This window comes from Anabrus simplex, chromosome 3 (genome assembly GCF_040414725.1).
Source record: "Anabrus simplex isolate iqAnaSimp1 chromosome 3, ASM4041472v1, whole genome shotgun sequence".
Taxonomy (NCBI): domain Eukaryota; kingdom Metazoa; phylum Arthropoda; class Insecta; order Orthoptera; family Tettigoniidae; genus Anabrus; species Anabrus simplex.
The window spans coordinates 101088740-101114710 of record NC_090267.1 but is presented as its reverse complement, the minus strand read 5'-3'; the positions used below and the strand labels follow the sequence as shown (position 1 = coordinate 101114710).

Sequence of the window (25971 nt, the reverse complement as noted above, 5' to 3'; positions counted from 1 at the left end):
AGCATAATATGCCTCCCTAAAGGATTAATAATATCGTTTCTTAGTTGAACTCATTACGAACACCACTAAAAATACTAAATCGCTTACAAATTCACTACACAATTCCACGAGTTTCAAAACTACTGCCAATGTTACTCTCTTCTACACACAAAAGAATTTCTTCAAAACCTCTTAGAAATAAGGTAACAGCCCAACAACACTTAAGATTTTCACATACGTAAAACAGCTCAACATAATTACATTGGACAACGTCTTGACTGTCGCCCATTCAACCAATAAAACTGCAACCTCATACTTCAACAACATACACACGGAGATACTCAAAAACACTAGTCAATTGGGAAGACTTAACGACATTTCAACCGCCCTCATTCAAGCCATTTACTGTTTTCAACATGGTTCCTTTTGAATCAAATATCAACTGTTCTTTACAAGCACTAGGCACTCCGTCTTCATAGAGAGTGTCCAATGGAGGTGATTAGCCCATGGATACTTCGACGAACTATTTTGTTTGAGTCTAAAATATAATTAGTCAACATAAACATCCAAGTTGAATTACGACGTAATGCAAAAATTTTTACATGAGCTGAACATAAATCACATTCAAAATTTCACATCTTGAAGCCATTTCTGATTAGACTGCACCAGAACCGTAATATTGAGGTCCGGAGTAAAAAAAATAGTTCTTCCATGGATATTAATACAAATTTGGAATGTTTTTTCCACATTATTTTACAATGTAAAATACACGTACAGTAAATTGCAATTACATGTATTCTGCATTCATTCTCAACATCTGTACATAAATTTTTAAACTGCCTTCGAACTTAGCACCAAATAAGACTAACTACCATTATTGTCAATACTGCACAATAGGTTGGCCTTGCTTTGAGCGAAAATTCACCAACGTGTTTACTAGTGTAACATTTTTTAGTTAATTTTGATATTTTGTTAATGATAAGATCTTGTAAATGTTTTTTAATGTATTCACTCAGGTAACATATTTTTATAATTTCCAACCAGACGTCTGGTAGAATTTTGAGGTATTTGATATGACTGATGATGCCCCACAGAAGGGGCGAAACATGTCTCAATGATTTTTAACGATGTTTAACTAATACGTTAACATCTTGTACTGTATTGAATAGGTTGAGTTAAAATAATTTTTTTATATTATTATAAATTACCAGCCACTATCAAAAGTCAAACAAATCCGATTTGACCGCAGAAAGCGAAAACAAGCGTGGATATTCAAAATCCGTACAACCGTAAAACACACTCAAAATCCGTACATTTTAAGGAAAAAGCCAGAATACTTGGCAGGTATACCCACGCCTACCGTTGGCAAGCATGGTCTTCTTTTCTATGACCTACATGCCCATTGATCACCAGCGATAAGGTAATTTTATGGGGGCACTTCGGCGCTGTTTTTGTCAAATGTTGCCCGAAACGCATCTTTGGTGGAGGTTGTTTGGTCTGTCTGCAGGTCGTAGGCACTGAAGAGGTGGATTTTGCTGCCGTCAAATTTTGCAGATAGAACAATACCAACACCACTAGTGGTTCCACGGGTACCATTGTACATTGGTTTGTAATGGCATCCAATGCCGAATGACTTATTTTCACTCCATAGTGTTTCTTGCACTACATATACATTGACGCATAAGTTTTTTAGAGTTGTTTGCTATCTCATTGTACCTATCAGACAGTATGCCAATGGGGAGTGTTACAAGATGGGAAAAGGACGCTAGCTTGTTTAACCGTCACTGCCTGTGCAAATTTTGCATACCTTTGATATTGACTGGACCTTGCTAAGATGCGTTGTTTACAGAGGAAGCCCAAGCACTTGCAGTAGATCCATTGGACAACATTGCATCGATGTGTGACTATGTTTTTACAGCTGGCCTGTTGCCAAGCAATTTAGAGAGAACAGATGCCTTTTGTAGCTGCTCCACAGGAGTGCAGAGCTACAATCAACAGGAATTAAGCAGCATTTCCTCTACTGAGGATCCATTATCCACCCACAAGGGTTCATCTGCCCTAAGCCGTTGACCCTTATAGGGATTCAGATTATTTCTAGCCTCCTGACATTCTGTGTCGATTCGCTGGCTATACAATCTACTCCATACCGCTATCAGTAGGAGGGGGGGGGAAAGCAGGCAACAGAAGTAAAAATCAATGCAGGCAACTCATTACTAAATCAGAGGTATGAAACATGCTTGTTTAGCATTTTTTTTTTTTTTTTTTTTTTTTTTGTGTTTTTGCTAGGGGCTTTACGTCGCACCGACACAGATAGGTCTTATGGCGACGATGGGATAGGAAAGGCCTAGGAGCTGGAAGGAAGCGGCCGTGGCCTTAATTAAGGTACAGCCCCAGCGTTTAGCATGTTCATAATATGTAACTTTTTCTGTAATTGTTAAGAGTTTGTATCAGCTCTTGGTTGACTGAACTATTTCCCTAACTGTACCACAGAGGGCAGCACCCTGCTCTGAACACGGATGGTACTCGTTTCGGCGAGTCTTTGACTTTATCTCCTTGACTTGCTATATTTGGTGTGGTTATGACGTGAGGAATACCAAGATGGAGTCATCTCCGATCGGAATGGCATTTCTCAATTACAGATGGACATTCATAAGGTTTAAACTCTGCCTGTACTCCCATTTGGGTTTTTAATTAATCAGCTTATACTGCATGTACTGTAAGCTGTGTTTTCACTTTTTATTTTATGTTTATCTCGTGGCCATTTCTTGTGCCATAAATTGTAACTGATTGGTATACGCCTTTTTGCTCCGTGATATGAATGGGCTGTGTGCTTGATTGCATTATTGTGATGATGGTGATGTGGTAACTGGGTCTCTACGAAAATTCTGATTATGTGCATGGTACTGTGATGTATTTTGCCACCGAATATGAGGATACTCTGGGTGTCGACACGGAGATCCATTTGAGTTGTACCCAATGCGTAAGTTGGTGGGCTTGTCATGAACCATGGGTCCATATCGTCCTGTTTATGAAATATTTGCGTTGTGCACGTTACTCCGTTGTATACGTGGCTTTTACTTATGACCAGGTGAGTCATATTACATGTGTTTGGGATCTGCTTTTGAATGGGTCATTAGCCCTATTGTTGCCTGATACCAGTAATGGCTGAATGCTTATGTGTGTGGTGTGTGTGTGTGTGTGTGTGTGTGTGTGTGTGTGTGTGCGCACGCGCGCGCGCGAGCGAGCAAGCGAGGAGTGAAAAGATTACATGTAATAATTCTCATGGTTAGGTCCGTATTGAAATGTACAATGAAGTCAAATAAATATTAAAGTTTATTTAACTTCGAGTGAAAAGATGTCGTATTGGTCAGTTAATTGATATTTCTTTTCCTTAATCCTTCCGTACTTGGTTTTCGCTTCGAGTACGATGTTTATTATCTTGACTTGGTCTATATCTTGACTTGGTCTATGTCTTGACCGTTACTGATTGTTCACGTGGCCGCCATTATTGTTTATTTTAAATACGGGTGATGCGCACACCTGATTCCCTTTGCCTTACATATTATTCTTTGGTACAGAGCTGTTCCATTCTCGGCCATCCCGATACCTACATACCTTCCATTATATCTGGTTTCGCTCTACTCCATGATGCTTTGTGATCCTTTATCTGGGGAATGGCTATTGTTGTCATGATGATGATGGAGCCTTGATTAATGCTTGGAAATAAAAATGTAATTTACCTCATAGAAAGAAACAACCAAACAAAGTCCGTTGTTTGTTTTCTCTTAAGATACTTAAATATGTTGTGAAACTATCATTCAAGTGGTGAGGACGTCGTAAGGTATTATTTTTCTGGATGTTTGAGATATGCTGTGCTCACAGACTTACATTACTACCTCTCATAAACCTGAAGTACGAAAGTATGTATCCTTTTATTGTGTAATTTTCATTGGTGGCTTCATTTTCTCCTTTTCTTATATGTTCATATAGATAAACCCTCATTCCATTTTATTCGTATCTCATTACTATTAGTTAGTTGCTTCCTTGTCATGTATTATTAATGAAGGACATCTCCAGTTCAGGGCCTTTTAGCTACCTTTCCTGGTCGGGATCCACGCCCTCGAATCTCCCGTCGTGCATTATGTATTCTGTCGTATTTCATTAGCGAGGGAGGGGTTCGGTACAGGTAACAGAATAGAAACTGAGCACATATGATGGGAATATGCATTAAACAAAGAATGCTATTCTCATGGTGAAAGATTTTCCTTTTTCATGTCTGCGGGGGAAAATGGAGAATACATAAAGAGCATTCTGAATTTGTAAAATCTGCAATAATGTATTTGCTCGCATATAACTCACCACCACATATTTCTCGCAGCCCATTTTTAACATTTGAAACTGCAGGAAAAAAAGTCCCCACACATAACTCGCATTCATTTCTGTCATAAAGACACACAGTACATACACAAAATAAAGTTTGGGTGTTCCGTGGACATGTCTAAATTAAATATCGAGACTGTACCAGGTGCTGTTATGGTACTTTGTACGTGACAGTACAAGAGAAGCTGCATTCCTTTCTATCTGCAGAATGCTTGAGGCTAGCTGTTGTAACAAAATTACCTCATTCGCAAACCTCGCCCCACCAAGGCCGCATTCCTAGCCGGTCAGCCATACTCAGCCATCCCTCTTACTCTTCCGTCTTTGTCCATAAGCTTATCACATCCGGCAGAGCTGATCACGCGAACTGGGAGCGTTTTCCTGTCCAGGCAGTCAAGTAATAACGGTATTAGGTATCGTCCATCTTTTGTATTACAGTTAAAATTGAAATAATAAAGAGGTTCAACCTATTCAATACCAAAGAATAAGAAAGGCAGTGATTACATTCTTATTTAATAATAAGTAGAAGTGGTACCAGGTTTGACCCTAGTCCAGGTTATCATCAGCCGATTAAAACATGAAAAAACAATGCATAGGAAAAAAAGAAAAGAAAAGATCAAGTTCACTCCAGATCAGTAGAAGAGGCGATATAAAAAATGACTGGGGTAGATACTGTAAAATTCAGAAGTAAAATGTAAGTCACTTAAAAGAGGCAGTGCGTAATTTTCTGAACGGCGGTATGGCACACGCAGTGTTAGGCAAAGTCTTATAATGTTTATGAAAAGCGGAGAACGGTTAAATGAGCTAGCTTGTATACACTGTTAGGCACAAAGTCATAACACAATCGAACACATATGAAGATCCATAGTCGTGCTGAAGCTGAAGATGAGTAGATCAATTGAAGTAGCTTGCCAGCACCCGGTGATCAGCGCGATATATTTAACATCAGGCAATGTGGTTACAAACGTCAACGTAAAATGAAGAATAGCTTAAAGATCCAGTATTTGCTTCGGTTGCGGGAATGTAGATATATATAGATACATGTAATAAAATTCAATATAACTGAGTAAGTAATTGTGATCCTGTAGAATTTTTGGAACAGTTGACGTGAAAAAACAATTGTGAAGAGAAAAAAATATAGTAAAAAGCGCAATACCGGAAACAAATGAAAACATATATGCACAGTGTGCTATTTTATAAAATGTAAAAAATTCAGGTCGTGATTGAAGTAGTCGAAGTCGGCGCAAGTCAAGAGTTAAATTTGAATGAGAAGAACCGAAATGAAGGTGGCAGGTTTTTTTTTAAGGTGAAAAGAAAAGATAGGAGAAATTAATAGAGGAAGAGGAATAGTGGAATAAGAGAAGAATAAAAGAGACCTGAATTTATTACATTTTAAAAAATAGCGCACTGTGAACATATGTTTTCATTTGTTTCCGGTATTGCGCTTTTTACTATATTTTTTTCTCTTCACAATTGTTTTTTCATGTCAACTGTTCCAAAAATTCTACAGGATCACAATTACTTATTCAATTATATTGAATTTTATTACATGTATCTATATATACCTACATTCCCGCAACCGAAGCAAGTACTGGATCTTTAAGCTATTCTTCATTTTACGTTGATGTTTGTAACCACCTTGCCTGATGTTAAATATATCGCTCTGATCACCGGGTGCTGGCAAGTTACTTCAATTGATCTACTCATCTTCAGCTTCAGCACGACTATGGATCTTCATATGTGTTCGATTGTGTTATGACTTTGTGCCTAACAGTGTATACAAGCTAGCTCATTTAACCGTTCTCCGCTTTTCATAAACATTATAAGACTTTACCTAACACTGCGTGTGCCATACCGCCGCTCAGAAAATTACGCACTGTTTCTTTTAAGTGACTTACATTTTACTTCTTCTGAATTTTACAGTATCTACCCCAATCATTTTTTATATCACCTCTTCTACTGATCTGGAGTGAACTTGATCTTTTATTTTCTTTTTTTTCCTATGCATTGTTATTCATGTTTTAATCAGCTGATGATGACCTGGACTAGGGTCGAAACCGGTACCACTTCTACTTATTATTAAATAAGAATGTAATCACTGCCTTTCTTATTCTTTGGTATTGAATAGGTTGAACCTCTTTATTTATTATTTCAATTTTCACTGTGATACTTTTCAATACGGAACAACGAAATTTTTATCTTTAAATTCATCTGTTGTATTGTCCACAAGTACCAGTATTCTGTCTTCATGTTCCATTGCTGTATCTCAGTTTTCTTGTGTAGGCCGATCTTTAAGTTATGGAGAACCGTGGGAGTTATATGGCTGGGTTTAAACTTAAAGTGATAAAATATGCTGAAGAACATGGTAACAGAGCTGCCGGTGGAGAATTCAGTGTGACCGAGTCTAATGTTCGCTACTGGCATAAACAGAAAGTTGCACTAGAAATCACCAACCGAACATGTAAGGCATTCAGAGGGCCAAAAACTGGTAAGTTTCCTGAGCTGGAAGATGAGTTGCTTCACTACGTTACAGAGTTGCAAAATGACGGCTTTAGTATCGCGTACGAGATGTTACATTTCAAAGCGCGCAAACTAGCGATTAAAGGAGGAATCAGCTGTTGAAGACTGGCATCGCAAATGCGTTGGACGGAATTCAGGATGATGCAGTATGGGATGGTGAGCTGGGGTTGTGTCCACAGATTCATGACACGAAAGACATTGTGCCTGCAAAGGCGAACATCTCTCTGTCAGAGAATGCCAAGCAATTTCAGCAACAAGATCATCGCCATGTGATAGCAATACAGAAGAAAAACAATTCCCTCTCATCTCAAATTGGCAATGCAAATCAAACCCCAATAAACTTTGACATGCCATACAACACCACTATCAATAAGAAGGAAGAATCTAGCATGCTTATACGAACAACTGGGTGTGAAAAACAGCGTTGCCTTGTCATGCTAGCAATAACCGCAGATGGAAGAAAATTGCCACTGTACGTTATTTTCAAAAGAAAAACAGTCCTAAAGTGAAGTTTCCCAAAGGCATTCAGTAAGGGTTCAAGAGAAAGGATGGACGGCTACAGCTCTTGTCCAGGACTGGGTCTGTACGGTGTGGGGAGCACGGCCAAAGGCACTGCTTCGACACCCAGCAATACTAGTGTGGGACAGTTTCCGCGGACACTTGGTGGTAGACACAAAGAAGTGTCTTCAGGAAATTAAAACTGATCTCACTGTAATTCCTGGTGGACTCACACACTGTCTACAACCCTTAGATGTTTCCGTCAACAAACCCTTTAACGACAACATACATAAATTGTACACCGAATGGATGGCAGGAGGGTAGCATGAGCTGACGCCAGCAGGCAAAATAAAGAGGCCGTCAGTTGAACTCGCGTGTGATTGGGTTATGCGGACATGGGCTATGGTGTCAAAAGATGTTATTGTGAAGAGTTTCTTGAAGACTGGCATCGCATATGCGTTGGACGGAAGTCAGGATGATGCAGTATGGGATGGTGACCAGAATGATGTACGGGAGAATAGCTTGGAGACTGAAGGCAGTAACAATGAATAGGGTAAGTATTGAACCATATCACCTGTTCACGGTCCAGTAAATCTACATATTATACAGCAGCATAAGCAATTCTCATCTCTTAAACCGTCCAGTATTTCAAATATAGCGCTAACTGGAAAATGAACTCCATGATTTAGGGAGAGCCGTCCATACATAAGCAGGATGTCTACCTTGGGAGAGGGTGTGCAGACCCTGATGTTTCAGTGAACGTTGAGTTCAAATTATTTGAACCGACCTGGCTAGAAAGAGAAGCTTAGCACGGTATGAGACGGAGCACTTTGAAAGTTGTCACGTGGACGGGGGAGTACCAACCCTATGTACGGTAACTTGAGCGATCCAGGCCTGTCAGACTGTCAGTTGTTCTAGTTTTTTATTCTTAAGAGCCAAATATAAAGCGTGTCTGACCATATTATGAGTGTATACAATTTAGGACTTTGATGTGTTATTACTGCGATGTTATGCACTTCGATCAGATACTATATCATTCAAACTCAAACAGCGGTTGAGAAGCAACGGCCACATCACAAAGGAGATTTGAAGAGGTCCAGGGGAATCCCCGAGGCTGGCGTCTATCGCCACATCTTATAAATAGAAGGGAGCCGCCCGACTCACCCTGATTCTGTTATTCGCTTTCGCCGGTCGAACGTGATCAGTCGCGCTATGATTATACTCGTTCTTTGTGTGATATATCCAGAGTACCGTGCATACTGTTTGCCAGAATGCAAGACCGCGTGCTTTCATACAACAGCTTAGATGAACAGCTAATTTAGACGTTTCCAGAATACTATGTACGCAGATATAAACTGTGAATTCTCAATCTGTTATCAGACTATAAGGAGCTCACTCGAGCTGTGTGCCAGCACGAGCTACAAGTAGTTACTTGCTCATGGGATTTCAGTGTGGTTCGCGTCTACTTAAATGCCTTCATAGACTAGGCTGTGATTGATTATATTTTAATCAATGTGGGCAGTACCTTTGACAGCCTAAGTAGGAGATATAGCACAATCTTGCCCCGATAATAGCTCACAAGGCATCTGTATATATGTGTGGGCATATTTCAGCCAGCAGTTCCAGTGTGTATGTATGCTCAAGCAACAAGATTTCCAGTGATAGCTCAAGAGAGAACATGTTGATCACACTGGCTGTCCAGAGGATTGAAGCCCACTATTCCAGACCTGACGCCCTTAGCGTCATGATGGGTTAAGCAGACTACGTGTCCCGGCTTGGCGGCCGGAGGTGATGATTTAGAAAGTCAGTTGAGTTGAGCTACTTTTTTTTTTTAAAGCATGATAAATAATTAAATTTGGATTGAGCCCTATTTCATTTTGTTAGCTTGTAAATATTCATATAACTTTTTGTGTATCATTCATATGCCTTTTGCATACTTTTTTTTGGTAATTTAATTACCGTATTTACTTGTGTATTAGAGCCCTTTTTCTCCCACTTTTACAGCCAAAAATAGTAAAGGGGAGTCCAATATGCGATAACCTCAAAATTTTGTGCAGGGAACACAGGACTTCTAGGCTATAAGGAGCTATAAATTGTACATGTAAACATTCTATACCATTATTTAACAAACTTAGAATGTATTTAAGTTATACTGGCTATTTTCGTCGGAAGGCAGTATTTCTAAATGTAAAAAGACAATAAATGTTGAACACGACTTTTAGACCTACGGTACATATAAAAGTCCGTTTTAGTTACTCATATTACGTCGTTTGTTACATCTCATTAATTCCTCTGATTAGAACTTCAGTCTATGTCACGCAAGATTAGTACCACGGTAGTACCATGGTTACCGCTTTCATCGGCAATATATACGCGCGGTATGACTGTTGTATGTTTATTTTTATCGTAGACGACTCGCACGATTCGCCGATGCTGCCAACTGCTGTACTTAGGAACTAGTCCATCTGTTACCAAACGGGGTCTGGGGGCATTAGCCCCCAGTGTAAAGTCGCGACCCAGTGGAGGGGGTCTGGGGGCGTAAGCCCCCAGTCTGAGGCCAGTTAGCCCTGGACCACAATTACTTTTCTTTTCACATGTTACGGAAATGAGCCCTGGACCAAAATTACCTTCATTTTCAGATATTAGGATACTTAGCCCTGGACCAAAATTACGTTTCTTTAGCCCTGGACCACAATTATATTTCTTTAGCCATGGACCACAATTAACTTCATTTCCAGATATTAGGATACTTAGCCCTGGACCACAATTACGTTTCTTTAGCCCTGGACCATAATTACATTTCTTTTTACATGTAACGGCATTGTATGTCGGTTACTGCTGTCCAAATGATAGGATTGATAGTAGCAAAGCCTACTACTTCTTTCTTCGTACATAGCGCATCGAGTTCATCTGTTCATTGTTGATACGGAAAACATATATTAACATGGCATCGTGTGATGGATATATTATTAATATAACGAGTTTTTCAGCAAATTATAAGAACAATTTGAAGGATTTAGTTCAATTCTACGTATCTCATAATTTGCTTACAAATAGCAGAGTATATGAAAAGTGTGGTCGTGACGTTAAGTTACTTGTTAATGAAAAGTTCAATCGTATTGCTTTTTCATGTCGTCGACGAGTACAAGGCGGTCACGAATGCGGTTGGTATACCACTGCTAGAAAAAATACTTTCTTTGGTGAGTCTGTTTTGAACTTGTACCAAATAGGTTGTTTTGCTGTACTTTGGTGTGTCTTACCTAAGCCTTTGGGACCTGTTATCAAGCTCGAATTGGGTCTTGCTCCGGCGACATTCTTCTTGTTTATTATACATTGCATAACATCCACGTTACATTTCCTTGTGTTTTTTTCTTCCGCTACGTACTAGTAATAATTATGTCTCTATTCTCTTTTAATATTCAATCATAAGCTGCGCGGATTTAAGACTCTATTTCCTATTCATATTTCAGCGTAATTACCGCTATCTATGGTTTATAGTCTTTAGAACTGTAATTACTGCATTGAAACTTCTCAACTATTTCATCACATGCTTATTTAATCGTCGATTTCATCACGTGCTTATTTAATCGTGGCTGGCGTTGGCACGAATAGACTCTCCATGGCCTGAAGATTTGCCGTATGAAATGTCACTACCATAGTTCAACATACCAAGATATAGTTACTCTTATTAGTTTCATATGCTCATTCTTTAACATTGCCTCACTCTTAGGTCTTTTCATCGCGTAAGTTGGTCATAACTTCTCTCTCTATTGAATTATGGGAACGAATTTTATTGGACTAGCCTTTATCCAATGCGAGTGTCCATTCGCCCACCGTCAGCCATAATTAATGTAATACAAACTTGCGTGACAAGGTCTGAAGTTTTACCTTCCTCTGGTGAGGTTGACGTCAGGAAGGCCATACGGCCGTAAAAACTTGCTACGAAGATTCGCCTCACTTTACTCGACCCCGTAGAACAAAGGGATAAGGGTATTGTGTTATCATATAATTAAATATTGATACAAAATAATGGCCAGTCATTTTTTTCTGTCAGTTCAGCAGTAGGCCTACCACACAGTAAACCTGATCACTGCTTTCATTTGAATTATCGCCTTGCGCTGCCAACTTCCCTGTCCTGCTACCGGCGTGTTTGAATTCCGAGTGACGTCATCTTCACTGCCATCTCGTCAGTCGCGTCAGCCATGCTTCATTCTCTTTGAGCCATGCATTGCAATCGAGAACATACGAGGTCCTGTCTTTTTGAATCCTTTAAAAATCATTTCGTTCCCGACTATAGAGTCTAAACAGTGTGAATCTATTCCCAAATGGTTTCTGAAAATGGTCTCTCATATACCCAGTTGGTGAATGTGTAGCAGAAGCTACTCCTTCCGAATAAAGCCGTCTATAGAAGGCAGGCCAAACCGGTGTTCTGTGTGCCAAACCATTAGCTGATAACTAGCGTATGTTACGAGTTGTACTTCTGCATGTAATACATAGTAACTGGAAACATTCTTTTGATAACTGCGGCTGTTGAAACACAGACCCCTGTTTTTTAGTATATTTCATGCTTGTTCTCTACATTCATCACATCAGGATTTTTTAAACAGCTGTCCATGAGATAAGACACACCACATTGTTTAGGTTAGGTGTATTATCACCCTGATGGTGCCAAAAATTCCTCGACGGAAAGAATAAAAATAAATAACAGGAAAATATACCGCATTTATGAATATCTACAGGTGTGGCGGTAATGCGTTTTATTATCATAATGTTTAATTTTGTATGTTCGTTGTCTCTTCTTTTTGATTAATGCATACCCTAGTATGTTTTGTTTGGCATCTCCGAAAATCGTTAAATGTACATGGGGACATAAAATTATTATTATTATTATTTGTTAATCACGTTGGCGAGTAAAACAATCATTTTAATTGGATAGCTTTTATCACGTTTTAAACTTAGTTCTCTCCAAATATATACCTATATTGACACGAGTTACGAGACAAACAACCACTTTGTTAATGATCTCGCCTGCTGTATAAATAGCAATAACCGCGAATGCACGAATATTTCTCAACTAAAGTAAACCTGTTTCCTCATCCCGAGGTGGTACAGCTCTTTTTAGACACATCCCAGTGGAGGGGAGTTTCATGTACCGCTTTTACCACATATCAACCTTCCTGCCATTCATAAATCTCTGGCAGTACGGTACCGGGAATTGAAGTCAGACTCCCGAGAACAGCAACTAATTGTGCTAACCATTACGCTGGCGGACATTAACAACTAAAAAACACAGACATATAGCATGACTGATGCATGCTTGCGATGCACGGGTCGGACACGAAGCTAGGCCTATTCACCTATTTGTGCGACGTTATCAGAGCTGCAGTAGACCTACGCTACGGAGGCGGACATTTCTTAACTATGAAACATAGATGTACCGCATGGATTTGACGCATTTTCATTGCGTAGGTCGAACGGATGAAACTATTCACAAATTTGTGCCATGTCATCAGAGCTGCAATAAGACTTGTACCCGCTTTGAAGCAGAATCCTTGTTCTTCTCTGACGAATTACGTTGGGGGGGTCTTATATGCAAGATTTTTTCATTTTCTTCGTCTCGAAAAGCCAGGGGGGGTCTAATATGCAAGGGGGTCTAATACACGAGTAAATACGGTGATGCTTGGGGCTGACAATTCGTTTGTGTATATATTTAGATTTTGATCAGTTTTGATTTGAGGGATTTGTAGTTTGGAGTGTTAGTGTGTTGGGTTATGTTATTTCTGTGGCGCCTTTCTGCTGGTGCTAGTTCAGTGACGTTATGTTCATTTAAATATTTAGGGGTATTTCGACCTCATACATTTGTGTGGGAAACGGGAATAGATCATCATAAAGTTAAAACTAGGAGGGATGTGTTGCATGAATTACAGGTTGGAGCCAGAGAAGCGAGAACATGCATTATTTACTGAAGTTGTGGCAAGTTCTTTTAAAGCAATTAAGCGACAGACCAGACCGGAGCTGGGAATGTCATTCGTGATTTGTTGGGACATATTTAGAAGGCCAAGACACGCCTAACCTGACAGCACTGCCGCTGATGTGTCGAGTTGCAAGGTAACTATTTGCCCGAGCTATGAACCTGCACACTGAGTTGGAGATGCGGAGAGCACTGATGAATGTTCGTGTTAGTCATGGGAGGTAATGGGATTTAAATGAAACAATGATGCCTTGAGATGGATAAGTATCCTGCAAGAGATGAAAATTGCGAGGTGGTTTCTTTATATATTTGCTTCTGTTTGTTAGCAGTGAAGCCGAGGTTATTCGTCGGCCACAGAGGCTTGCTTTGTGATATGTCGTACTGCAGGCTAGAAGCGGAGGAGTGGCTAGGGTGCTGGAATGCAGGTTCCCTTAAGAAGTCTCAAGCAAAGGAGAGGTTCTGTCAGCTGTTCACTTGCACTCTCATGGTCTGGTCATTCTCGCTTGCCAGTTTGAGGCCGTGGCGGTCTCAACTCAAGTTACGCCAGGTGGGCGTGACCCCACACATTTTGACGTCCTTGGAGTGCTGTAGAGTATCTTGCACTATGGTATTCAGATGTGTATCTATATGTACTTCTGTTCCAGGTTATTTATGTTTTTAGTGTGTGTGTGTGTGCGCACGCGCGCGAGTGCACGCGCTTGTTTTCGTTGTTGTCATGTCTGTGTGTTTATATTCCAATGTTGTTTTTAAGTTGTGTGTGACAGTGCGGGATGTTTGGTTGTGGCTGGAAGTTCTGGCTTCTCACTTGCATACGTGCCGTATCCGTATTTTAGCATGTGTATTTTTTAATGAGGGGGTTACTCACGTCAGTCCCAAGACTGCATTTTTAAATTTGTGTCTTATTGGCATGTTTAGATTATTATGTGTGTAAATAGATGGGCATCGCAATGCGAATCTTAGATTGTTCATCACCATTTCTGTGTTTAACTTTTCTCAAGGCTTTATGCCCCTCGTAGAACATACTCAACCGATTTAACTACGCATATAAACATACGAGTCAGCTGATTTTCCACCAACAATGACATTTGTTTTGGGGTCTTCAACCTACATCGCAGAGTCACACTTCGTGACGCCGAGTTGTATTTATGTACAGTTATGTATGTAAATTCCAGTGTAGTCAATGGTGCATTTCTCATGCAAATTTTTGGATTATTTAAGTTATGTGTATTTTCCTTAACCTTCGACTTCTCATTTAAAGACAATGTGTATGCTTAAACCAGTCCTCTTTGCCATTGTAATTACTTAGATTTTGCACCCATGTTTATATATCGGACCATGCAAGCACTTCTTCACTGAGTTAGGCCTTAGGCACATGGACAGAGTAAGGTACAGTATGCCAGTTGTCCTGTTTCAATAGCCTAATGCAAATTTGGGAATACGATCTTTTGCACACAATTCCCCACACGTCATGCATCGAAAATGTTCACACTTATTATTGGTCAAAAATGTGCGAGTTATATGAAAGCAAATACGGTAATCAGTACTGCTTCCACATAGCTGTAGTATGTGTGAAAACTGCAAAAACTATGGAAAATATGTAGTAGCAGGCATCTCTGGAATCTGCGAGGCAGAATTTACACCTAGATTCACCTGTCATATTTAGTAATACAAAGAGAATTTCCACGATTCATTTAGGCTAATAAAACTATATAACAATAAGGAAAGAATTAGTAATTAAATAAAGTGCTACTTACCTAAGTCCCTAACAATTACGTCATATGGAACAAGCGGTAGCACCTCACCAACTTGTCGGGCCATCCGTTGAAGCTCATTATTTGAAGAATACTGAGGTCCAACCACAGCTGTAGGCCGATTCTGTTCTAATAAGAATCGTTTTTCATATTCAGCCTGAAGAACAAAAAGTATGTTACAATGGAATTATTGACAGGCTACAGTAAATTAAATACATTTTACATAGGGGTAATGAAAAGCGTTAACAAATTCAGCTCAGTAAAAAACAAACAGCAGGTTGTGATTGCTATTTCCTTAGTCCCTAGAATCAGTTTGAAATTTCTTGGTTTAGTTGCAATTTTCTTCATCCCTAGACTTTCCTCACTGTCAAAATGTGATCACTGACTCCAAACTCAACTAAGCAAAATAAAATGTTACAGTTATATACAATTAAGGAGTATATCTGAAATAATAGAAAAAAATTTAGTATCTATCCTTCTCAGATTTCTAATGGTATTTTAATTATGTTTCACCTGTATCAATGTACTGAGAACGGACAACAGGACCTACTACTAATTTTGGAGTTACATTAGCAGAAATAATGTACACAGTTTTTGACAAGGTGCATCATTAATTTAGGGTCACTAAGTAAAAGCATGATGGATCGGCAGTATTAGGCAATTCTCCTTGTAAGTAAGTAACTGAAGGTGTGTACTGCCAACAAATACACAGTGAAACTTCAATTCATTGTTTCTGGTGGGACCACAGAAGACAATTCAATGAAAGCCGAGAGAAAGGTGCAGGAGTGCTAAAAATACAACAATATATTTAAATAAAACAAGCAATACTGTATATTGATGCCAATTCAAACTGTAATTACATAATTTTCAGCTTTCAAAAGTACTTTAAATTTTGACGTTAATTACTGTAATGTGCTTTCTTATGGGATGAGAGAACATTTGCATATTCTAATATTTATGACCAGTAAACTGTATCCATAATATCGCTCCAAGCAGGAATTCCAGACCCAGCGCCCATCAAGAATAGCTTAATAGCCCTCCTCAATTCTTTTGGAGATCTAATGATGAAAGAAGCACCTAAAGGTACAAAGATGAGAGTGAAAGTAAATGGAAGATTGATCAGGATATTTAAGTTTAGTGATGATCAGGCAATATTAGCAAGAAGTCCATCTACCCTGCAGTTCACAATTGAAAAAAATTGCAATTGTAAGGAAATATGGTAAGAAGGTAATACCTCAAGGACAAAATGCAGGGTTATCACAAAAAACACAGAATTGTGTTTGGAGATACAATTATATCTCAGAAGCACCTTATGTTACTTAGGCCACAAAATAACTAAGGAAAGAAGATGCACAGTGGCTAAAAAAATAAAGAAGAGCACATGGCAATGCATAAGTTCCTTGCAAGTACACTTTTGTCAGAAACAATAGGGTTTGGCATCTGCATAATTCTCTCTGTTCTCTATTCTTGAGACATTAAATTGCGTCAAGACAGGTCAGTGTTTCCTTATCATCGCCTCTTCTGTAGTGAAACATACGGAGTAATTTATTAGCTTAATGTTTTGACCTTTGTAAAAGATTAAGTCTATAGTACTACTCCCTGTATATGTAAAGTACGTTCTATCTTCGCAAGTTGTTAACAAGGTTGAAACCTTCCTCGGTCATCATTTCCAGGAGCTCCTTCGCTCTATAGTTGTTGTTGTCAAGTCTGCAGTTTAGGTCTCCGGCAAGTATTATGTCTCTGCCCAGAGCTATTTGCTTTATGGAGGACATGATGATTGCTATTAGTTTTTCAATTGGTGTTAGTGGTCCTGCGTATATTGCTATCTCGGAGATCCATTTAAAGTTTATTATTATCCTGTTCTTGATGTGCACTTAAAATTTTACCTAGTTTCGGTTTGCAGTAGCATGAAATACCACGCACTGGTCTCCCTCTTCGCCCTTGCGTTGCTGGTATATGTTGCACATAGAAGTGATTTAGTTCTATGGGTTTGGTAGATAGAGTCTCTAGTAGTATGAGAATATCATGTGATTGTAGATTATTGTTTGTCAATTCTATGGCGTTCTTTAGACCTTCTACATTCCATAGCAAGATGCGAAGAAGGTTAGGCTGGGAGTTTGACTCCTGTTTCTCGGGAGCAAAAAAGACGATATTGTCTCATGACGACGCCCTTAGACCACACTTCTGGAGCGTAAACCTTTGCCATTTCATGTAAAGGTATTATTACTCTTAGTGCTTTAAGTGTATTATTAGTTTGTAATTCTTCACATACAATAGTATTTGTCACATTTAACTTGGTTAGATGTCACATTACCATTTCTACAGTGGTATTATGGTGTAGTCGCCCTATGTATATCCAAGCTCTGGGTTCTGCTGCTTGTAATTCTGTTTCATTCATCGTGAGGTCTGTTTCGGAGTTGATTAATCGTGCATCTACTGTTGTCGAGATCGTCGGCTGTAAGTTGGACGGCGTTGGTTTCTTCTGTGTGGTTCGTGACTCTTCCATGATTTCTTTGTACATGCGGCTGAGGTGCGTTGTGATTTCCATGGATGACGCATTTGAGGAAGTTGCTTGATCAGCTTCTATGAACGAATTATTACCTCGAATATCGTCCAAACTATTTCGATTGATGAGTTCACCCTTATGGATTGTAATTCTCGTGTTAATTTCCTCACTAGCATACTCGTTAATTTCGCAGTTAAAGTATCCATCACGGCATGTAAGTCCTGTGTTATTTTTCTTGTGATTCTTTCTTCCATTTCATATTCTGAGGAACTGACTATGTTGCCCTGCCGGAGGTTGTCCAGCTGACCTCTAGATGGCATCTGGCCCTGTTTGCGCTGTTCTAGATTCGATATCTCATCTCTCTGATCATAGATTGTTCTTCCTGTGGCATCGCTGCTGTCCCTAAAGCTGTTCCGCGGATGTCCGCTAGATAGAACCTGTCCCTCATCATGTTGGTCATTATTCATAACTTCGACTTGTTGCTCGGAGAATGATATCTTTGCGTTATCTCTGTTAGTCTCTTGACTGCTCCATGGCCAATCAGGATATTGCGTGCTACTAGCTGTTTCTTGCGAGTTCTCAAGAGATGGCGCCACCTGTCCTGTAGTTAAACTATCTGACGTTGCTGTCATATCATTTTGTTTAACCTCATTGCCCTCGTGACGAGGAGTCTGTTTTCTTGCACTGTTATTTTCAAGTATAGTTTTCATTTCATCAAAACAGCTTATGATTACACTCACCATTTTATGAATATCTCCCTTAATTTCTTTCTTCATATATCCTCCTGCATCTGCAGTATTCTGTATAAACCTTAGAGCAATATGTAACCGGCTTTCAATCTCGTCCGCCATTTTAACAACAACAACAACAACAACAACAACAACAACAACAACAACAATAATAATAATAATAATCATTATAAAATCATACGGCAATAAATTTATTACCAACGTAGTTGGTCCGTTATTGGACATTATAAATTTTCCCGCTAACTCATTCCCGGTTGCCAGCGTTTCGCCCCAGTGTGCTAAGTTGGGTTCATCAGTTGGTAAATAGCACACCTACCAAGACGCACGGCTAGTGCATACTATGGGGGCCACTGCTTAGGCTACTTGGAGCCACCGACAGTGCCATTGAACTATGAGACACTGTCTCATTTTCAAAAGTTGATGCCTGCCTGGCCATCAGATGATAAAGATATTGATTCCCATAGGGAACCTGAAATATTTGTTCCAAATGAATCAATATCTTTATCAATAAATTTATTTCCATAAAATATGAGATAGTTGTGATATTTTTTGCATCTGTATACTTTATTTTCTTGTGTTTCTTCACGTGATTTTCAGAACTCTGTGCTTATTCCCATAGTAAGTGATTTTGATTATTGTTGAACTCAGGACCTCTGTTTTTTGATAGTTATGCTCTATATTTAGGGTTGCCATATGCCACGGATTCACGGACAGTCCGCGATTTTAAGGTAAATGAAAACGCCCGGGCCGAAAAGGCAAATGTCCGCGATATATGCTGGATTTGAAGTCAACTTCTGGTAATTTAAAAAATTGCTGTCAAAGACGCATCAATCTTTGCCTTCACATTATATAAAATCCAAAGAGAACAGAACAGCTTTCGAGATATCGAAACAGTGGGCAGTCAGTCATCTCTGATGGCATACAGTACATCATCTTTGATTTGCGAGATTGCGAGTTGTCGATACAGTGGGCGGTCAGTCATCTCGGGCAATGAAGAGTATTATCCTCTTCGATTAGCTTGTTGAATGTTTGCATGGTTTGTTGTGCTTGCGATTTAGTTGTATTATATTATATTAAATAGTTATTATTTGCCTGGTGGTTTAATAATGTCGGCTAGATGAAAAGTTAAGTTCAGGGAGGATACTGAACAGTTTCCAAGTATAAAGCGAGGAAGAACTGAATATGAAGCTTTCTGCAAAATTTGCTGGCGAGTAACATTACGTTTATACACAGGCCCATTGAAATCGTTTTTAAATGGTTAATTGTGCAGGTGCTACATCGTTGTTTTCCTAGAAACATTATTCTATTTTTACGTTTTTCCTCTTCACAGTTCCTACATTTCAATCAGTAATGGAGGTAGACGTGATGTTCACGACCACGTCTCACCAGCTTTTTCAAAACACAGGCAGATGGTAATAAAGTAGCTGCAGCAAAAGCTACATTTGCATTTCACTGTGTCAAGCACCATCATTCATACAACTCCAGTTCTTGCACTTCAAAAATTATATTCAGGTTTTTAGTGACTCGAAATTTGCAGTAAACATTTCCAGCGCTAAAACTAAACAGAAGCCATCGTTAATAATGTGATATCACCATTCATTGAAGACAGAACAAGGAACAGTCTATCAAAGGCAAATTATGTTGGTATTAGCACTGATGCTAGCAACCACAAGTATTTGAAGATATTTCCTGTTCTTGTGCAGTATTTTGATTATGACGAAGGTGTCCAAAGTAGACTGTTAAATTTAAATGAATGTGACAGTGAGAATTCTAGTACAATAAGAGTGTGTATACAGTGCCATTTTAGAACATGGGCTTAGTGATAAAGTATCTGCTTTTAGTGGAGATAACACAAATATTTTGGGGGTGTTGCGAGAAAAGGAGAAAACAATGTGTACAAGAAACTTCAGAATAAACTGAATAGGAAAATTTTAGGAGAAGGTTGTGAAAATGAAAACCTTCAACCTGTTTTCCAGTCATTGGCCGGGTCAGGGATGTAATGAATGAAGCAGATATAGACTGTTATTACAATGGGGTCGCCACTCCCAAGGTGATTTATTAATGAGTGATAAATGCTATGAAATGAGAATGGAGAGTGTTGCTGGAATGAAAGATGACAGGGAAAACCGAAGTACCCGGAGAAAAACCTGTCCCGCCTCCGCTTTGTCCAGCACAAATCTCACATGGAGTCACCGCGATTTGAACCATGGTATCCAGCGGTGAGAGGCCGACGCGCTGCCGTCTGAGCCATGGAGGCTCACAGGAGTAGGTTGTCCAGCTCATATTTTGCATAATGCAATTCAGACTGGTGCAGATGTCCTCTCTCATGATACTGAGACCATTATCATTTTTAATTATTTTAATTATTTCTCCATATATACTGTTCGTGTAGCATCGCTAAAAGAATTTTCAGAATTTGTTGCTGTGACACATAAGGACCTACTTAGACATGTAAGAACCAGGTGCCTCACCATGTTTCCTCCTATAGAAAGGTTCATCCACATGTTTAAGGCACTTAAGTCTTACTTTCTTTCACTTGATACGTGTCCTTCCCTTCTCAAGAAATTCTTTTCTGATTCTGTTGGTGAAATGTTCTGCTCTTCTTGAATACACAAATGAATCCTTTACAGAGGGCAGTTAGCAGTATTGAGAGGGAAGACATATCAGTAATGAGGTATGATTGGAGGTAGAAAATATACTGCAAATTTTAGGAGAGAGAAAACAGTGTGTTTTCGTTACGTCTAAAGTTAAAGAATTAATGTCTGACCTTACACAATATCAGCAGTCTACATTTCTATGGGAAGTCTCTCTTTTCAATCAAACTATTATTGATTACTTGATAAAATTGAGTAAGCCCTTGTCTGATATTAAACATTTTGACTGGATTTTGCTAAAGACTGTACCTTCACGGGAAAATGTTGAAAAGACATTCAAGTGGATGCATGAAAACACAAGCTGTAAATTGAATGCGTCCCTTCTCTTTGACCAAATATGAAATTAAAGTGTATTTTGGGGGAGGTCAAAGATGAAAGTTTTAGACAATTTGATGTCACATAAGAAATGGGTGTTCTTCATTCATAATTGTATTTCTAGTGAGCAGTATTCAGAGTTGCTGAAAATTGTGGAATTTTATTTCTCCTTTCCCGGTCATAATGCCAATGTAGAGAGAGACTTTTCCCTCATTCATTCTCAATGGACAGAAGAAAGGAATAGGTTAACAGTAAAATCAGTTAATGCAATGTTGCAAATACGGTACAGTATGAAAAATGTAAGTTGCAGTGAATTTCATAAACTGATTGAGAACCAGATGAAGTTCCTTTCATCTGTTCAAGGTTCTGAAAAATACGATTGGTATAAGAAAAGCTTAAATGATGACAATTGAACTTGATGTACTGAATAATTTAATGCATATTCTCATTTTCGCTAATAAATGCTTTCTTAATGAAGCAGTCCTTCCTCAAATCTGGATCATTAATTAAATGCACATTTCCCTTAGCTTAAGGGCATGAGGACTCCTTATTCCTCATATTTCCATTTCCTTCGATCGATAACACTGACCGTAAGTTTTGTCCTGGTTTTGGATTTCGAGATTATGGCAACCCTATCTATATTTCCAATTAAAGATTTAATTCTGTAAATGTAAACGTTATTGGCGATTAAAAAATTGAATACAATCAAGTGAGATCTGAGGAAATGGAGAATAAGCCAACGAATCTGAAAAAAAGAAATATAAAGATCATGGAAAACCTGATATGTAAAATCTGAAACTTAGAAATTTAAGAGAAACGTAAGAATCTGAAATGTAAGAATCAAAGTGAATTATTAGGTAATCTGATAAATAATTGGTAATCGATTCGTGAGTGAACTGTGGTATAGAAATTGAGCTGTAGGGATAATAATCATAATCCCAGTTGATTTATTAATGTGAATAGGATAAAGTTTTGTAGGGATGTGGCGACCCCATCGCCCAGTGGGAAACCACTGCAATCAGCTACCTGAGTATTGGCGGGAAAACCATAACATATGCGGAGTATGGAGGAAATGCCTACTCCCAGTCCTGAACAACTAGGATGAACTTGTAGCACTTCATTCATCACCAATTCATACTTCATTAATCACCTTTCCAGATCACATCTGGAATTGTAAAGCCTGACCTTGGTCAGAAATGTTTCGATCGAAAGATCAGACAATCAATGATGATGAGTCTTCTAATGAATAAATCCACCGGTGTGGACAAACAACAACAAGGATCTGCACAAAGACACCACTCGGAATCGGTGGGGTGTCAAGTAGAAGACCTAGGCGAATCGGAGCGCCTGGAAGCCCAACAGACAATTGACAGACAGCTGACAGACAGTGGACTAACCCAACAATGTAAGAAGAGACTTAAGTTCAACAAATCAGGAAAATTTTCATACTTTGCAACATTAAACATTAATTCACTAAGTAAGGTGGGCAAGTTGAAACATTTAACTGATGTGATGGACCAACATAGGATTTTAATAATGGCTTTACAAGAACTTAGGAACACAGACCAGGACCCAATTGAATCAGGAGGTTATCGTCTCTACAAAGGACCTCCAGGAGAAAGAGTAATGAAGAATGTCCCTCAATTTGGTGTAGGTTTTCTTGTTCATAGTAGCATAATAGACTCAATTGAAGAATTTTCTTCAAAATCTTCGAGGATGGCACTTCTAACAATTAAAGTAGGGAATAAAACTTATACTTTAATAAATGTCCATGCACCAACAAATGACAAAAACAATAAAGATAGAGAAGGAGTTGAAAACTTTTGGGAGGAACTTGATTACATATTAGCGAAGATCCCTGATGAGCATATAAAAATCTTACTTGGAGATTTCAATGCTAAAATAGGCAGAGAAAAGAAGTATCGCACAGTTGTAGGAAAATGGCCAGCTCATAAATTAACGAACAAAAATGGCCAAAGATTAATTGAACTTTGTGCAGATCATAGACTCGTTTTGGAAACCACCAGATTCATGAGGCGACCACATAAACTTATGACATGGAAATGCCCTAACGTAAAATTGGGAGAGTTTCAGATTGATCATGTTGCCATGGATAAAGATTATCATAAAGAAATTTATAATGTCAGAGTCCTCCGTGGGGTAGACATTGACTCGGATCATTATATCTCAAAAATAAAAATCAAGTTAACACCAAAAAGGAAACACAAACATAATCATCTCAAAGCAAGGAGAAATTATGATCCCAGTTACTTAATAAATAATAAAATATATTTAGAGAGATCCAAAACACCTTTAAATGACAAATTAGAGACAATGATCAAAAAACCATAGCTGAAGAAATTGCCCCAATCAAAAGGAGAAAGAAACATGCGTGGTGGAACGAGGAATGTGACAAAGCAATTCAAGCAAGACACAAGGCATGGATAAATGATCAACAGAGGAAAACGGAAAAATCTCGAGAAGAACTAATTAATGCCAGAAGACAAACAGCTAAAGAAATTAGGACAATTAAAAGGAATTATCAAAAGGAAATGCTTAGCACTATAGAAGAAACATTCAATCAGCATAAAACAAGAGACTATTACAAAACATTCAAGCAATATCAATCTAAATTTACCCCTCCCACACTTATGTTAAGAAATAAAAATGGTAAAATGGCACACAATAATCAGGATAATGCTAACATTCTTGCAGAATACTTTAAAGAGTTACTTAATTGTGAGGATCCTGTGGAACATTTAGAATTTGATCCTAACCCAAAAAATAAAACTCCATTACAAAAGATTATACCACCAGTTTACAATGAAGTGAAAACGGCAATTAATGCACTTAAAAACTACAAAGCAGCAGGAGAGAATCAAATAGTAGCAGAAATATGGAAGAATGCTAATGATCAGACTATTCAAAACCTACATAAATACATCATTGATATTTGGAACACGGAGAAGCTTCCTGAGGAATGGAATACAGCGATAATCCACCCGCTGCACAAGAAAGGTGATCGCTCCGATCCAAATAATTATCGGGGGATATCCTTACTTGATATTACATACAAGATTTTATCCAAGATTATATACACAAGAATCCAAGAACAACTCGACCAAGAACTTGGAGAATATCAGGGAGGATTTCGACCAGGTAGAAGCTGTCCAGATCAAATCATTAGTTTAAAATGGATAATGAAGCACCAAAGAGTTCGAAGTAAGGGTCTGGTCATCACGTTTGTAGATTTTAAAAAAGCATACGACAGTATTCATCGTGACTCATTATTAAAAAGCCTTAAAGAATTTGGCTTACATCAAAAACTTGTTAACCTCATTAATATGACTTTTAAAAATACGAAGGCAAAAGTTAAATTTAGAGGTGAATTATCAGAATCATTCACTATAAGAACTGGACTTCGACAAGGAGACGGACTTTCACCATTGTTATTTAATTGTGCATTGGAGAAGGTTTTGCGTGAATGGAACAAGAAATGCCAACCAACTATCAAGATCGGTAGAAATATTAAACTCAAATGCCTTGCTTTTGCGGACGATTTAGCATTACTTGCAAATACAATAGAAGAGGCTAAATTTCAAATTGAACAACTAGAAATTATAGCTAAAAAAATGGGATTACAAATTTCATTTGAAAAAACAGAAATGATGCCAACTTTTAAAGTTGATTTACCAGTTATTCAGCTGAACAGTAATAAAGAGATTAAAATTGTTCAGAAATTCAAATATCTTGGGGAAATAATAACATGGAACACAAATGAAAAAGAAGCAATAGAACACAGAACAACTAAATTTAAACAAGCACAAAGACTTACCTGGCCAACCTATAAAAAAAAATCTCTTTCGATAAACGCTAAGCTGAAACACTATAATTCCATAGTTAAACCAGAGGCAACCTATGCTAGTGAAACTTTATTCAAATTAAATGTAAAATCTACAACAGACAAATTACAGAAAACTGAGAGAAGAATTCTTAGAACAATTATTAATAAAAAACACCAAGTTGATGGACAGTGGAGATTGTTGCCTAACAACATTGTCTATCGTGAATGTGAATCAATAATATCTACAATGCGTAAAAGAAGAATTTCCTTTTTCTGTCACATATCAAGATTAGCAGACACCAGGATATTGAAACAACTATTCGATTACTTTTTGAAGAATAAAATCAATAATAATTGGTTCAAAGAAGTTCAGGACGATTTGGAAGAATTGGGTATAACTCGGCAACAAATCAAAGACAGAAAAGAGAAGAGGATTTTGAAGAACAAAAGCATAAGTCTCAAACTAAAAGCAGTTGAACGGAAACAATATACTATATTGGACACACAAAGGGCTTCCAGGTCGGAGAGGATGAAAAAGTTCTGGGAGAAGAAGAAGAAGAAATTAACTCAAATGTATTGATTTCAGTGCTCCAATGTGGGTGTAAAATATGTAAATAAATAAATAAATAAACTTTAATAATACAAAGAGTAGGGTCAAATTGTGACAAAGTGAGAATAGGAGTAAACGTTGCCCATAATTAGCTAGGAACTGGAGAGGCTAACCTATGATTTAAAAGGAAACATTATTAAGAAGCTTATATAAAGCTTAAGCATTTAAATCATTGCTGATTTTAAATCAAGTTTTGT

The 25971-nt window shown here is 38.3% G+C and overlaps 1 protein-coding gene across 1 annotated transcript in view; it reads right to left on the bottom strand.

The window, feature by feature from the left end:
• Nucleotides 1–25971, bottom strand: part of LOC136866029 (lipid droplet-regulating VLDL assembly factor AUP1) — a 203465-nt gene that overhangs the window by 77908 nt on the left and 99586 nt on the right. The window contains exon 7 of the mRNA XM_067142643.2: nucleotides 15100–15253. Coding sequence (XP_066998744.1) covers nucleotides 15100–15253 — 154 coding nt within the window. The remainder of the gene's footprint in view (nucleotides 1–15099; nucleotides 15254–25971) is intronic.